This window comes from Cloeon dipterum, chromosome 2 (assembly GCF_949628265.1).
Source record: "Cloeon dipterum chromosome 2, ieCloDipt1.1, whole genome shotgun sequence".
Taxonomy (NCBI): Eukaryota; Metazoa; Arthropoda; class Insecta; order Ephemeroptera; family Baetidae; genus Cloeon; species Cloeon dipterum.
Window position 1 is genome coordinate 7,653,714 of NC_088787.1, and position 16,261 is coordinate 7,669,974.

At 40.1% G+C, this 16,261-nt stretch overlaps 2 protein-coding genes across 4 annotated transcripts in view; one reads left to right on the forward strand and one right to left on the reverse strand.

Annotated features, from left to right (window-relative positions):
* LOC135935640 (cell adhesion molecule Dscam2-like) overlaps positions 1 to 16,261 on the forward strand; it is a 148,239-nt gene that overhangs the window by 26,417 nt on the left and 105,561 nt on the right. The window lies entirely within an intron of this gene.
* On the reverse strand, positions 4,267 to 11,766 carry LOC135935757 (mucin-2-like). Its single transcript, XM_065478307.1, has 14 exons — positions 11,658 to 11,766; positions 11,459 to 11,600; positions 11,232 to 11,403; positions 10,709 to 10,872; positions 10,547 to 10,645; positions 10,056 to 10,192; positions 7,447 to 10,011; positions 5,822 to 5,984; positions 5,600 to 5,768; positions 5,283 to 5,446; positions 5,122 to 5,220; positions 4,938 to 5,074; positions 4,730 to 4,889; positions 4,267 to 4,673 (listed from the first exon to the last, which is right to left on the reverse strand). Exons 1-14 carry the CDS (start codon positions 11,703 to 11,705, stop codon positions 4,333 to 4,335), a joined length of 4,560 nt encoding a protein of 1,519 aa, XP_065334379.1. The 5' UTR covers positions 11,706 to 11,766; the 3' UTR covers positions 4,267 to 4,332.

A 16,261-nucleotide genomic window follows, 5' to 3' on the forward strand; every position in this document is an offset into this window, starting at 1 on the left:
GTTTTTACGATCCAAAAGACACAATCAGTACAAATTAATGCAAATTATGCGTTACAATATTGACCAAAACTTGCTTCTTTTCGCGCATTTTCACGTGACCGTTTTTCGCACCATAATCCACCGCACGCCATAACTGCGCGTCGCACGAATTTGGCCCCCGCTGGACCAGTATGTAAATATTTTAGATGCTTTAGCAACTTTAAACTGTAGAAATTTTGTCAAAATAATTCTAAGAGGTAACAAAAAGTAGTCCAAATATGCACGTGTGAATTTTAATGAAAATTGCAGGGTGGTGAACTCATGTTACATCGAAAACTTCCGTTCTAGAGCCTAAAAAGAACATTTTCAACATACATCTCAGGTTGTAACTTTAAAAATTGCGAAAATTGATCTCCGTTTTAGCTTTTTCTTCACCTTCCCTAATGAACTGGATGGTTTAAGAGGTGCTTTTTACTCCTACTATTTTTTAAAATTCAAATTTCAGCCTTATTTTCTCCAAAGAAAATCCTACACATAATTTTTTTTAAATGTTTTGACCCATCTCATTCCTCAGGGATATAAAAGTGCCATTTTAAAAAGTTTTTGGGCAAAAGGGAATTACATGAAAGAAAAATTGCTGCAGAAATCGTCGACGCGTCAGCTGCGGCAATAAAAATATAATTTTCATTTTATGACTCACCGCACGTCACCCTGAAGATGAAGGATGGAACAAAAAATCCATATCTGCAGCCTCGCGCTTCGCTCCAGAGAGAGAGAGAGAGAGAGATGATACAATTTTGCGAAAAAAATGTTAAAGTCGCGATCCGTGCGAGAGCTGCCAAGGCTGGTAAAGTGCGATAAAAAAGCTGAAACCTCTGCTTTTTCCTCCCGACAATAATGCCAGGCGAGGGAGTGAGTGTGTATCTCCGTCGACAGCAAAGCAAACAAGAATGCCTGCCTGATGAATCAATATTTTATGTACATATTTTATGCTGTGCTCTCGTTCCGTGAACGTGATAGTCAAGCCGGAGATTTTGCGCCTGGTAAACAACGTGTGCTTCCTGCACCCCGGTTTGCCTTTGCGCTAGTTGGAAAATTCATCAAGTGCGAAATTTCGCTCTTGAAAATTATTAATCGTAAAGCTAAAGTGAAAGTCAGCAACGAAAAAGTAGGGGCTTTATTCAAATTGCACTTTGGCTCATTTTGAAGCTTTGTTTTAATATTTGACATTCACAATCAAGCAAAGTCGTTGTTTTGATACTTCTGCTGATTTTTTTTTCTAAGTTCTATTTTACATAAAAAGTTTAACGGTTTCTTTTTAAAAATTCTGATTTAAAATTTCTTCTGAATTTAATTCTGGTAAAAAATGACTATTTTTGAAGACAAAAGATAAAATCACTCCTTAAAATGAAGACTAAAACACACCATTTTTATAGAAATTTCGATTTCCCGCTCACAATGTTGATAGTGAAAAATTTCTACCCCTCCATTTTTATATTTTGTCGTCGAAGGGTAAGAGAAACTCGTAAAACTTATATTTTACGTTGTTTTATTTTAATTTCGCAAATAAATTTTATCCGAAGAAAATTCAACTTCACTAAAAGTTATTTATTAGCTTTGAGAATGATTTTTACTCGGGAAATACCAACTCTGTTCATTAAAAAAATACTTCTTGATCAACAAATAATAAAATTAGGGAGAGAAAAAAACAATATAAAATGATTCCTTGACAAATATCTCTAGAACACTTTACAAAAATTGTTCTAATCTGCGTGTCTTTTATAATAAGACCATTTTTTAAAACCCTTTTCTCTCCAATCACGGTGTAAAACCCACATTTTCAAGTGCGAAAAGCCGTATATATGAATTTCAGTCAAAGAGCGGGAGTTTTTTCCAGCAGCAGCAGCAACAACTCATAATTATTTCTCGCTGCAGGAAGATCTCATTATTGCTCACCGTGACGCCGGCTTTTAATGGAGTAACAAAGAAACAAAGATTGCGATGCGCTCACTCATTAAAAATAATTCACACACCCAACACAACGCCCAGCTCTTTCACTCGGAGCGCGCGCGCGGCTGTTTTTCTGTTTGCGCGCAAACAAAGGCGCGCTGCAATTAATGTGGAGCAGCTGCCGTTATATCTTTGAGTTTCGCTCTTTCCTCTCTTTCTCTCGCTTGGCCAAGATGAGAGTGTCTTGCCTGTAATTAATTGGTGGTGCGTGCTGCTGCCTTCCGTCGTCGCACGAATTTTCCGACGCTGTTGCAGCTCACTCTCCCGGAAAATTGACTTTACTGCCATCTTTGATACTCTTCCATCGGGCAGAAATTAAATCTGGGACGAAAAAAGCCAAAATTCAAACCTTTAATGAATATTGAATGGCAAAAATCGATAAAATATTGAAAAATGTACAGGAAAATGCCAATTCCTCATGATGTATATGTAAAATCACTTGAAATATCCACTAGGAAGTGGTTTATATTTATTTCCTTCTCAACGGTTAGCAACAAATTAATAATTAAATGTTTTAGGCACCTATCTACTCACCTAGACCGAGCAGACGGAAACCTTTTCACCTTAGGGCTGCTGAAACCGAACCCTGAAAGCCCTGCAGTACACGCAAAGGCAATTTCGGTCCTTTTGCTCGCGTCTTCCTGCTTTTTGGCAAATGAAATATGATAAATTGCCGGCACAATGGAGTGTGGCAGTAAGTTATGCAAGCTTTTGTGCGTGCCGGCACGTGATCCACGCGCACCAGCGAGCAAAGCATTACATCAGGAAAGTGGCTTTTGACACACACATACACCAGCAAGCCAACGCTGCTGTGAATATTACTTTTTCTTAAAAGCCGGTGCCTTGTAAAGGAAGTAAACAAAACCTGCACACGCCGTCGTGCCGGCTTTTCACCCTGCCCGTTTTGCTCTCCTCTCCGACCCACTGGGTGGGGGTGTATGTGAATATGAGCTTTCATAAGCATAAACATCAGCCGGCGTCATCCCGCTCATCGCCGCCGTTTTTGCCCAAACTCGCAATAGCCGCTTGCTAACTGTAAGTAGAGGCTCGCGTGCGACAGTTTTGGGGCGGAAAGTTTTGATTGGAATGTGTCAATTTATTCCATGGCAGAGCGTGACTGTTTTAGGCATAATAGAAAAATTATTTTTATGCAAAATCGCAAGCTAAAAATAGCAATAGGACGTTGAATTAATAATTTTCAAGAAGATTTCTGAGAAATTAAGTGTTGATATGTCAAAAGGAATTCAGAGTCTTCTAGTTTCCCTCAAATGATTGTTTTCCTTGCGTGGAATTCCAGGACGGGTGCTGAATAAGGTGTTTAGTAGAAAAAGTATAGCACGTACATTTTTTAAATTTAAAATCAGCAGTTAAAAATTGAGGACTTTCACTGCAAGTCAGCGGTGAGATAATCTCACCCCGCCACATGTCAAACACACAGCAGTGACATGCGACGCAGTGAGATTTTCTCACTGCTGATTTGCAGTGTTCATGTCCTGTTGGACGGACGTTTCCAGTTAATATTGACGTCACTGTGGCTGTTGGAAATTTCCTCCTCACCGCCATCATGCGTCACCTAGATTCACACAGTCATCAAGGACAGTTTCCTATTTTTCAGTTTCCGGTTTCCTCAGTATATTTGCCTCTATACAGCAGCGTGTGCATGTCCAACTCGGTCCAAATTTTATCACGTTTATCAGGCTGATAAAAGCACACGTGAGTTGACAAAACTTATGTTTTTTTTTTGCTCTTTTTATTCCTGTCCGAGGACCGGAGGACCGGGAAGGGCGCGCACTGCACTAGCACGAATGCTGAAACCCGGGTCCCAATAACACCGCGAACGGATAACATGGGCGCACCAGGCCGCACAGGGACCCAGCCCACTCAAGGGCCACTTGCCTCCGCACCGAGGACTGTATTGAAACGCTAGACATTCGTCCCGTGAAGCCAAATCACGCATGCTGGAAAGGTGCAAACCAGCAAGTAGCGAATCGGCGCCGGTGCGCCTCCCAGCCCGTGGAGCAATTTGAGCAATTGGAGTCACTAAACTAACCACTTTTTGCCATCTCTGACATTGGGTAGCCAGTATTAGATCTCCGAACAGCTCAAATACCTCACATGGCTTTGACACTCCTGCGAGTGCCTTAACAATGCGAGCCAACGGGCTGGTATGTTCTTAACTTTAGGATAAAGACAAAAATACAAAAGAAGTATTAGAGTATATATTTAAGACTTATTTTCATAGCTAAATCATTTGCGTTTGAAAAGATAAAAACTGCATTATTTGATCTGATTAAAGTTGAAATTTTTTATTCCGAATTCAAGTTATCATTTGTCTACAACGATTTATATTTTGCGCTTGGCTTTCGTGGTTTTTGGGGTCTTAGTAGTTGTGGTCTTTGGAGTTTTGGTAGTTGTGGTCTTGGTGGTTGTGGTCTTTGGAGTTTTAGTAGTTGTGGTCTTAGTGGTTTTTGGAGTTTTAGTAGTTGTGGTCTTAGTTGTTGTGGTCTTTGGAGTTTTGGTTGTCGTGGTTTTCACCGTCTTAGTTGTAGTTGGCTTAGCTGTTGTCATCGTCGTTTCTTCGGTTGTGGTGGTTTCAGCATCCTGTCCTGTAGTTGTCGTTCCGCCATCGGTTGTGGTGGTTTCAGAATTCGGTCCTGTAGTCGTCGTGACATTTCCAGATAAATCTATGCATGAAGAAATTCATTATACAAATCCGAGCCATAATCGGAGAGGCTATTACCCTGGCCGATTTTTTCCGACATCCAACCCAAGAAAGAAGTGACTCTGGCAAATCCAGAATAGCCTTCCAGGCAACCGGCTGAAGAGCCAAACGAGACCACTCCGATCTGCACCCAGACATTGTCGGCGTTTTTGTAGACCAACGGACCGCCGCTGTCACCCTGGAAAAGGGTTTTACAAAGGGTTTGCAAAGGTTTGAAATGGTATACCTGACAAGTGGAGGTGTTCTGTTGTCGGGTGCAAATGGTGGAAGCAATAACCACCGAGGTTCCGTAGTAGCTTGCACAGTCCTGGTACGATCTGACTGTCACCTGAGTAAACTTCAGTCCACTGCTTACTCCTTGATCTGGATTGTCATTAGCTTTTTTGAGGAAGAGTGAAAATTAATCATACTATCAGCAGTTTTTCCGAATCCACTAACTGTTGCTAAAGTTCCTTCAAAAGTATTTGTGGCGTCGGATAAAGACGCAAGCTTAACCGGCAATATGTTTGCTAAAAAAATTAAAAATCAAGTACTCATCCCTTTAAATAAATTTCAATTAACTCGAACTCACCAGTGAAGGTGACAGGGCTCCCCAGCTTGACAAGGCAAACATCATTGTTCAAATTGTTATCATTGTACAACTCATGTGGATAAGAAACGCTGGTCGTAACCCTCACGGCGCCTGCCGAAAGAGTGTATAGGCCGATGGTTCCCAGGTTAACCACATATGTTGTCCTGAATTGAAAATATCTCAATCAAATTTTTCGGAATTACATTTCAATTTGAATTCTTTTTGAGGATATATTTTATAATTCATACTGTAAAATATATTTAGGAGATTTATAACTGCAGTAAATAATGTAAATTTGGTATAAAGACAATGCAAACCCTGAGCAATGTGCCGCAGTCAAAACCCAATCGGCCAAAATGAGAGATCCTCCGCACAGCCAGGCATTGTCAATGCTGAGAAACGCTTGCCACGGGAACTGGCCCAAGGTTGCGAGTGAGCCACCAACAATGAACTTGCTAGGACCTTTATTCTGCTCAACTTCTTTCGCTATTTTAATTTGTTAGACGCCCAATTTAAGAGAAATTAAATCTGAAAATTACGCTGTGGAATAGGTTTGGCTTTTTTGTCATCAATTTTGGGCTTGTTTTGATCGACAAGCTTCTTCCACTCTGAGTCGGACAGTTTTGGATCAGAATTGGGAAAGGTCTTGCTCTGGAATTTCAGGCTTGAAGAGATCGTCTCGCCTGCGATCAGCAGTGCACACTAATCATGCCTATTAGCTAATGGTTTGGAATTTTAAAATCAAGTTCGAACCTGAGTCGTCAAGAGAATCAGCAGCAGAGTACGCATAGTGACGGTCATTTTGCAGTAATGCTATCGTGGCCAGTTGCCACGCCTTTATATGCAACTCGCCTGTTTCCTGTTTCCACATACCTGAGCAAAACATTGCGCTCCAGCTCCATAAATTTCGCGGTTGGACGGGCGTTGCATATGCGTCACGAGCGAGTGTGGAAATTTATGAAAATGTAGAATTTTCATTTCCATGCTACAATTTTGGATTTTAGTTTTTGAGAGTTCGAAACGAAAGTGGATTCAATTCGATTCATCTTTATTTAACTTTTATGACATGTCACTACATAAAAGATTTGTAAATGCAGTCATACACACAAGAAAATTACAAAATTACAACATATTATTCTTCAAAGAGGGCTGAAAATATAAGGAAATTGTAGTGCAATGAAATTAAACACGAAAATTTAAAATGAAGTGGTACTTTGACTATAGACATTATTTTTAAAACTTAATTTTCTGTTCTTCTTATTAGTGAGAAATATTCAGTGTTTTATTCCTGACACACATTATGTAATAAATCACTCGCTGTCTTATATGATATATTATTTTTCAACTCACTCTGACAGAAAACAGTGAAAATCGCTACCAAACCAGCACCAAATGAGAACGGAAACAGCCATGTGAAACCGCACTCTCTAAAGAAACATCCGGTTTTTCACATGTATTTTGCGCTGCCCACACGTGATCGACAGGTGTTCGTTGCGTTAGCTAGGCACAAATTCTGACATAGAGCAAATTGGACGTGCTGACAATCAGTTGACGAGTGTGTTGGTGATGTACTTTGTATTTTTTCAAATCATGGCAACAATTTTTTGTAATTTTTAATTGGATACCAATGGTTCGGAACACTGTTTGTACGCATTATTTAATGATTTCGATTTCTTTTTGAATGTAATATTTTTTACATGAACAATAAATAATCAAACATAATGCTGCTCTAAATTAAGAGATTGTTTAAAATATTTGTTAAAGTTCTCACTAGAGCAAATTTTTACGAAATTTTATCAAGATCCAAGAGTCTAGGGCAAAAAGCAGTTCTCTTTAATTGGGATACCAATTCTAAAATGCTCTTTATATTTTCGTATTTAGTTTGCGGGTCGAAAAATCAGAAATCAATCATAATTGAATTGAAATAAATTTATTTAGAATGCGAATTAAAATCTGCATAAAAAACCAAATTACATATTATTATATAACAAATCAAATACATTATTTGTGCAACACGTGCAACAAAACAATACATGGAAAAATCAAATTGTTTCAAAGAGGTAATATTTGAAGCAGCAAATCAGAATTAATTAGTGCATTGTTTGCCTGATTAAATAAACCAATAATTAAATTTGTCGCAAAGTTGGATATTTTGGTAATATCAGCCCGCTTTTGGCTTTGAGGTAGTCGTGGTCTTTTTAGTTGTTGTCGTTTTAGTTGTCGTCGGTTTTGTGGTTGTTTTCGTCGTGGTTTTGGTTGTTGTCGGCTTTGTGGTGGTTTTGGTTGTTGTCCGCTTTGTGGTTGTTTTTGTAGTGGTTTTGGTTGTTGTCGGCTTTGTGGTGGTTTTGGTTGTTGTCCGCTTTGTGGTTGTTTTTGTAGTGGTTTTGGTAGTTGTCGGCTTTGTGGTGGTTTTGGTTGTTGTCCGCTTTGTGGTTGTTTTTGTAGTGGTTTTGGTTGTTGTCGGCTTTTTGGTGGTTTTGGTTGTTGTCCGCTTTGTGGTGGTTTTTGTAGTCGTTTTAGTTGTCGTTGGCTTTGTGGTGGTTTTTGTAGTGGTTTTGGTTGTCGTTGGTTTTGTGGTGGTTTTTGTAGTAGTTTTGGTTGTCGTCGGCTTTGTGGTTGTTTTTGTGGTGGTTTTAGATGTTGTGGTGGTTGCAGGGGTAGTTGTGGAGCTGGTCGAAGTGGTCGTAGAAGTGCTTGTTTCCGTTGTGGTTTCTGTTGTAGCAGTGGAAGTTGTGGTTGGCGTTGTTGTGGTTGTTTCCGTTGTGGTTTCTGCTGTAGTGGTGGTTGGTGTTGTTGTGGTCGTTTCCGTTGTGGTTTCTGCTGTAGTGGTGGTTGGTGTTGTTGTGATTTCTGCTGTAGTGGTGGTTGGTGTTGTTGTGGTTGTTGCAGGGGTAGTTGTGGTGCTGGTCAAAGTCGTCGTAGAAGTGCTTGTTTCCGTTGTGGTTTCTGTTGTAGCAGTGGAAGTTGTGGTTAGCGTTGTTGTGGTTGTTTCCGTTGTGGTTTCTGCTGTAGTGGTGGTTGGTGTTGTTGTGGTTGTTGCAGGGTTAGTTGTGGTGCCGGTCGACGTGGTCGTAGAAGTGGTTGGTGTCGTTGTGGTTGCTGTTGTAGTGGTGGAAGTATCTGCCGTGGAAGTGGTGGTTGGTGATGTTGTGGTTGTTGTAGGGGTAGTTGGTGTGCTTGTCAAAGTGGTCGTAGAAGTGCTTGTTTCCATTGTGGTTTCTGTTGTAGTAGTGGAAGTGGTGGTTGGCGTTGTTGTGGTTGTTTCCATTGTGGTTTCTGCTGTAGCGGTGGAAGTGGTGGTAAGCGTTGTTGTGGTTGTTGCAGGGGTAGTTGTGGGACTGGTCGACGTGGTCGTAGAAGTGGTTGGTGTCGTTGTGGTTGCTGTTGTAGTGGTGGAAGTATCTGCCGTGGAAGTGGTGGTTGGTGATGTTGTGGTTGTTGTAGGGGTAGTTGTGGTGCTTGTCAAAGTTGTCGTAGAAGTGCTTGTTTCCGTTGTGGTTTCTACTGTAGTGGTGGAAGTATCTCCCGTGGAAGTGGTGGTTGGCTCAGTTGTGGTTGTTTCCGTTGTTGTTTCTGCTGTAGTGGTGGAAGTATCTGCCGTGGATGTGGTGGTTGGCTCAGTTGTGGTTGTTTCCGTTGTGGTTTCTATTGTAGTGGTGGAAGTATCTGCCGTGGAAGTGGTGGTTGGCTCAGTTGTGGTTGTTTCCGTTGTTGTTTCTGCTGTAGTGGTGGAAGTATCTCCCGTGGATGTGGTGGTTGGCTCAGTTGTGGTTGTTTCCGTTGTGGTTTCTACTGTAGTGGTGGAAGTATCTCCCGTGGATGTGGTGGTTGGCTCAGTTGTGGTTGTTTCCGTTGTGGTTTCTACTGTAGTGGTGGAAGTATCTCCCGTGGATGTGGTGGTTGGCTCAGTTGTGGTTGTTTCCGTTGTTGTTTCTGCTGTAGTGGTGGAAGTATCTGCCGTGGATGTGGTGGTTGGCTCAGTTGTGGTTGTTTCCGTTGTGGTTTCTATTGTAGTGGTGGAAGTATCTGCCGTGGAAGTGGTGGTTGGCTCAGTTGTGGTTGTTTCCGTTGTTGTTTCTGCTGTAGTGGTGGAAGTATCTGCCGTGGAAGTGGTGGTTGGCTCAGTTGTGGTTGTTTCCGTTGTGGTTTCTGCTGTAGTGGTGGAAGTATCTGCCGTGGAAGTGGTGGTTGGCTCAGTTGTGGTTGTTTCCGTGGTGGTTTCTGCTGTAGTGGTTGGCGTGGTTGTGGTTGTTGCAGGGGTAGTTGTTGTGGTTGTATCCGTGGTGGTTTCTGCTGTAGTGGTTGGCGGGGTTGCGGTTGTTGCAGGGGTAGTTGTGGTGCTTGTCGAAGTGGTCGTAGAAGTGGTTGGTGTCGTTGTTATTTCTGCTGTAGTGGTGGAAGTAACTGCCGTGGATGTGGTGGTTGGCTCAGTTGTGGTTGTTTCCGTGGTGGTTTCTGCTGTAGTGGTGGTTGGCGTGGTTGTAGTTGTTGCAGGGGTAGTTGTTGTGCTAGTCGACGTGGACGTTAGTGGGGTCGTGGTAGTTGCAGATTGTGTGGTTGTTGTGGGAGCATTGTTGATTGTGTCTGACATCCAACCCAGGAAGGATGTTACGCGGGCAAACCCTGAAGGCGCAACCAAACAGCCTGTTGCTGCGCCAAATGAGACAACTCCGATCTGCACCCAGGTGTTGTTGGCGTCTTTGTAGACCAACGGACCGCCACTGTCACCCTGACAGAGAGTTAAAACTGTTGTTTCAAAATAGAATTACCTACCGAGCAAGTTGAGGTGTTTGCCTGCACGGCGCAGATTGTAGAATCAATGACTAAACCAGCTACATAACGCCTTGAACAATTCTGGTTCGGGATTACAGTCATCTGGGTAAACTTGAGGTTGTCGCTAACGGTTTCATCTAAAGAGGACTTTTTTTAAAGCAGTATAGGTTTTTGACACTTGGCAGTGAATTTAAATTAATTATTAACCAATATCATTTAATTCATTTCAAAAATTAATTCATGTATTTGCGATCATATTAATGGAAATATAGAAAGTAATTGAATGGGCCGGGCAAATGAGACCTGCTGAACCATAATATAATAAAGCTAAATCAAAAACTCGCTCTGTAAAATAGAGTTAGAATCCCTGCTCTCTTTATTATTTTTGAATTTATAGTTTTAAAATATCGCTTCACTTTTCCCTTTTGTGTCTTAGTTATCTCTCCAGTTGTAATATTTCCCTCTAATGAAATAGAAATGAATTATCATACTGTCAGCCGTTTTTCCGAATCCACTGACTGTCGCCAGAGTTCCAACGAAGGTGGTATTAGCATCAGCCAAGGACGGAAGCTTCACTGGAGATATGTTAGCTATATAGGATTTTCAAAAAGTCAGTCCGCGGTTCCATGTTAAATTCCTGAGTTTCAACTCACTGGTAAAATTGACAGAAATGCCTAGATTGATAAGGGCGATATCATTGTTAATAGTTGCGCTATCATAAAGCGGGTGTGTATAAGAAATCGATGTTAGCACTAACACGTATCCCGGAGTAAGATTTACTCTGCTGATTCTTCCCAAATATATTTTATAGTTTGTCCTGAAACGCAATTAATGATTGATGCTTTAAAAATTTAATTTATAGGTATTTAAGATTTAGTCCCTTTTAAAAATCTGATTTATAATTCCAAGGAAAGCAGTAACAAGTATTTATTAGACAACAAAACAGCAAAAATAAATATTCTAACTCGGAATCATAATTGAGATAATGCTGGGGAGCTATAGCATCCAAGAAGATTATTTTGGATACTGAAAATTGTTGCAATATAACTAATCTTTGGTATTTTTTTTTTATTTTAAAAATTCAATCATCGAACTTTTTTGATAGCAAACACATAAAAAATGTTAAACTACAAAAATATGGGTTATTATTTAACAATTAAGCGCATTGATACAAACCCAGTGCAGTGTGCGGCAGTCAGAACCCAATTCGGCAATATAAGCGATCCTCCACAGAGATAGGTATTGTCAATGTAGATAAGCGCTTGCCACGGAAACTGTCCCAGACTAGCTAGCGAGCCACCAACGATTTGCTTTTCCAAGTAAATAGATGTTTTTCCAGCGATCTCCTCTGTTAGAAAAAGTTGTTTTAGATCGAAACGTTGAATTATAAATTAAAATATTACGCTGAGGTATGGGGGCAGCATTCGGATTATCAGCTCTCGGAGTGTTTTGAGCATCTAGCCTCTGCCATTCCGAATCGGACAATGTCTCAGTGGCCTCGGGTAAATATACGTCTTTCGGTAGAATTTTCTGGCACGCGACGAACTAATTTATGTTCCAAATAAATACGAGGGCAATATTGTCTTCCAACTAATTGCTTACCTGAGCCGTCGCCAGGATGAGCAGCAAGGCACGCATGACCACGGTCATTTCGTAAAATGCTAACGTTGGAAATTTTTCCTCCCAATATATATACCCGTGCTGATTTCGTGCCCCCTCATCACTGAGCCAAAACGTCGCAGTTTGAGGGCACCTTGATTCTTGCGAAATATGTTTAAATCAAATAGATTTATTGCCCTTCAGGTTTGGATTACTGATAAGGTTGACACACAGAGCAATATATTTTAGACGGTGGCAACTTTCATAATTTATTTTAAACCATATATGCAAACTATTTAGCTGTTTATCATCTGTGTCATATTTTAAAACTTTAAATTTACCAACTTGCTGACTGAACGCACATTAAATCAGTCAAAAACAAGGACGGAGCCATCATAGAGTTCCCCACAGCCAGGTTCACTGATCTATTTCGAAATTTTGCAATGCCTACGTGGTCGCTCACAAAACTCCTGCTCGGCTAATGCTGATGAAATTGGGAACAGTGACGCTAGAAATTGAACTTGGAGACATTCAATTGGTATACTCTGTCCTTTGTCTGTCTGGTAGGTATAAGTTTGATTAATGTTTGGATTTTGGCTTTTTATTATTTTTTGTAAATCTTTCCAACCAAAAAAACATCGAACAAATTTAATTCCTTGTAAAATATTTCTCAATATTTACACAATTCACAGAAGCACGCCCTACAGAAAGAAAACTAACTCCTTGCAAATAAAAAATTCTGTTAAAAATGAAGAATCAAATTTGAAATCAGTCTGCTGCAGGCCTCAAGTGTCAGAAGGGGCGCAAGAAATGCACGCGTATAGGGTGACTACGTGAGACACAGCTCTGCTGGCGAGAAATTATTAATCTGCGAGACGACGTACATATACACACACGCTGCTTTTTGCCCTTTGGAAGCAGGAAATTGTTTATTCTAGCGATGCACGCTGCTCTCAATAGAGAGCGACGCTCGTTTTCGCGGATCGGCGACGGTCCAGCACTCGAGCACGACGCCCAATCGCTCGTTCGGTTCGCGCGTGTATGCATAAATTTGCGTAATTTGCCTCTTCGCAGCTCATTAATGCGGCTGCACACGGCACCGCCGACGCATAATCACTCGCATCACCTTCCGGATCGCAGTCGCTCATGCACGTACCCGATTCAAAGCTAAAATTGCAAACGCACGGTCAATTGAGCTGCCGCGTGATTTGTTGGCTCAGGGCCTTAATTTACACTTCATCATATTGGATTCAATTATTTTTTATTTGGCATCCTTTTAAATTTAAATTTATTTACTTCATAAGTGTGGATGTTTATTTTTAAGATAGAATAAAGCTAAATAATTTTAGACAGTACCCAGGATATAAAAATTAGGAAAATTAAAAAAGAGTTTGTTCAAAAAATACATATTTTATATTTCTTTTGGTTCGAATCGACCATTAGATGGCACATCAGGCTAATGTAAATGTAACAAAATACGCGGGAATTAAATTATTCGGTCGGCACGCCTCTTTTTTGACGCTTCTGATTGGCCGCTGGACTGTCTGCTGATTGGCCTCCATTATTTCGACGCCATATTGACTTCTGACCGGCGGGAAACCAACACAGATCAAAACCCGGCCCCCGGTGCTTTTGTTTTTTATCAAATTAAAATATATAAACAAATTCTTGTTCCTTTTGCAAAAGGAAAATAAATCCACGGTTTTAGTTTTAGCCATAAATGTTTTTGATCATAAATTTCGTGTCTTTGAAGTGGAATTATTAATTAACAAATTAATTAGTTGGAAACGGCCAAAAAACTATTTGAATTTCGCAACCCCACAAATCACTGCATATATTTGACAGTGCAAAAGCCATACAAACCACAGAATTATAAAACACGCTCGGCTTGCCAGCTTATTTTGAATATATCAAACGGGGAAAATATCGCCTGTTGCCTGCAAAATTGACGGCAAATATATCAGATTGAGCGATGCGTTGTGCTGATAAATTTCGGTCAAACTTCGCAATTTCAATAAACGCCGGGTTGATAACTGTCTGCTGAACGACGGACGGACGGGAAATCGATGGGTTCGCGTCCGCCGTAAACACACGACGGCCGCTTTGTTAATTAGCGCTCGCTCTCTGTACGCTGCGTAACGCCAGAAATAATGAGAGCAAGATAAAATATCAATTTTTCGTGCAAAAGGCAGCCGTGAAATGTGGAAATAAGCCGTGGCTGCGCTGCTGTGCTTTATTAAAAATTCCTGCTCACTCCGGAACAGAATCGGACGGTGCACACGCACATTTAATAACGCAGAACGGACCGCGAAACCGTTCTCTGAGCGCGCATCAAACAAAAGCCGCGCCGTCATATTCTGATGTTCCGCCGGCCAGAGCTACCAGTGAGAGGATTGTTGAATTGTTTTCAAACGCGAGAGAGAGAGAGAGAGGCATTTCAGCTAGATTGAAATGTTTCCTTCTTCTGTTTATTTATTTTTCTTTGTGATGTACAAAAAAATCTTCTCTGAACAAGGAGTGCTCATTTTTTTATCTGCCATTGTAGTTGACGCAAGGAGATTTCTCGAAAATGTCTTCAATTACCAAATTTTACTTTCTGGAAAAATGATAGGATGAAATTTAATATCCGATTGATTTGATGATCATAAAAGGACCCAATTTAAATACGTTTTTGCCAAATATTGAACTAAAAATGCTCTTCAAATTTAATTAATACCATTAAAATCATAAAGCTCCAAGAGGTTTTTTCTAACGTCAATAATGTTTTTTTGCTTCTGATTATGTTCCAGATTTATGGAACAAAAATCAGCTGAACGTTAGTTTATTGATAATTTATTTACCAACTGCATGGACTTGAGAGTTGCGGACGTTTTAGTAAAAATCTCTGTATAGATGGCGCAAGCAATACAAAAAAAAATATTGTGATTTTCTGATTATAAAATGTTATAATAAAATCTACTGATAAATAATTAACAGCAAAATACTAAAGTTTAAATAATTGAATATATTTCAAGCCACAAACCAACTAAATTGTTAAAATCTTCTTAAAAACCACCCAGTTTTTTCACCACTGGTTTTTTAACGGTTTGTACCACTCAATTTTTATTAATATCTTACGCAAGAAATGAATTTATTCCGTATTTTCCGTTTGAAAAACTAAAATTTGCGGTCGGAGTGGTCAAAGTTTCTTCTACTGTGCAGATTTTGTCTTTTAAATTGCAATTTTCTGCCTAAATTTCTTCAAAAATATGCCTCTGACAATTTTTCAAGTCGATTTCATGAGCTTATAATTAGCAAATTATCGAAAACTGAGGTGCAAACATTGCCTTCAAGACACTGATTAAAATTGAAAAATGAATGGTTTTTACCACTGCATTGCGTTTAAAATATGCGGGTTTTTTGCAGCCCTGCTCATTTCTCGTTTCATCGAATATTTTACTGCCTCAAAAATTTCGAAATATTGCTCTCTCATTCGACTGCATTAGCTAGACAAGCCGCATTTCCACCTAAAAAACTAAAATATGTTCAAATATCAATATTTACTTGTTCCTATAGGGTTAATTTACCAAATCGCATGAAATATTTTCATCAAAATGAATTAATATCTTATTTAAAATATGCATGCTTGAATAAAAGATTTAGTCAATTTTGTTTCAATTTAAGACATTTTGATTTTATCTTCGAAGTTGAAAGAGACACGCCTCTTTCTTAATTAACTCCTGCATACAACTCACAAAAGCGATATAGCAGACTCCAAACACAGCCCCTCTCGAGCCGTCGTGTTGAAATAATTAGTGGCCGCGCGCGTAGAGGCGGAAATCTCCCCCATGCTGCTGAAATCGGATCTGCATCATCGCGGCGGCGTGTGGAGAGGCCGCGAGACGAGAGCTTTTCAGATGCGCGGACACGATCGGCCGCCGCAAAACAAAACACGGAGACAAAAGGTGCACGAGTGGACTCCCTTTTTCCCGGCCTGGATGAATTGATTCAAAAAAGGGAGACGTGAAGGGTTGCACCGACGTGGCTCATTGTTCCAGCGAGAGAGGTCGACCCCTGATATTGTGACATGAAAGACTGATTTTTTTATTCATCGACCGCAAAAATGCACACAGAGCCGATGGAATATAGTTTAAATTTACTCAAACCGAACGCCTAAAGCTCGAGGAATGCTGGTTATTTTTTTTCACTGTCAATTATAAAAGTTCAAAGCTGGCAATTTATGCGTTAAGCGGTAGAAAAGGGATAAAAAAATTTCCGGCGATTAAACCGCGTGTGCGGTTAATACCTATGATTAGCGTTGTGATAAACACGGCTGCTTTAATCGTATTATAGGATCAATTAGAATGCTTTTTGTAGTGCTACCCTTATTATTGAGCGTACACATTTAGATAGTTGTTTTTTGGCTCGATAAATTACTTGGATGAACATCACAATTAAAGGGAAACAGAAAACGACAATTTATATTTTTGGGAAAGGCTTAGCTTGCTGACGAAATTTTCTTTTAATACACCAGACGTATAAGCTCCTAAGTGTTATATAATAATCACAAAAGGGATCCACAAATGATTTCCGTGGGATTCAGCTGAAAATATCCCACCAAAAACTTC

Bases quoted from the DNA above. Each gene is read 5' to 3' on its own strand.
- LOC135935757 (XM_065478307.1), bottom strand. From the start codon at position 11,705: ATGACCGTGGTCATGCGTGCCTTGCTGCTCATCCTGGCGACGGCTCAG. The intron at 10,873-11,231 runs GTTTGTATCAAT...ATTGCGTTTCAG, and splicing joins ACTGCCGCACACTGCACTGG to GACAAACTATAAAATATATT. The intron at 5,221-5,282 runs GTGAGTTCGAGT...TAATTTTTTTAG, and splicing joins GAGCCCTGTCACCTTCACTG to CAAACATATTGCCGGTTAAG.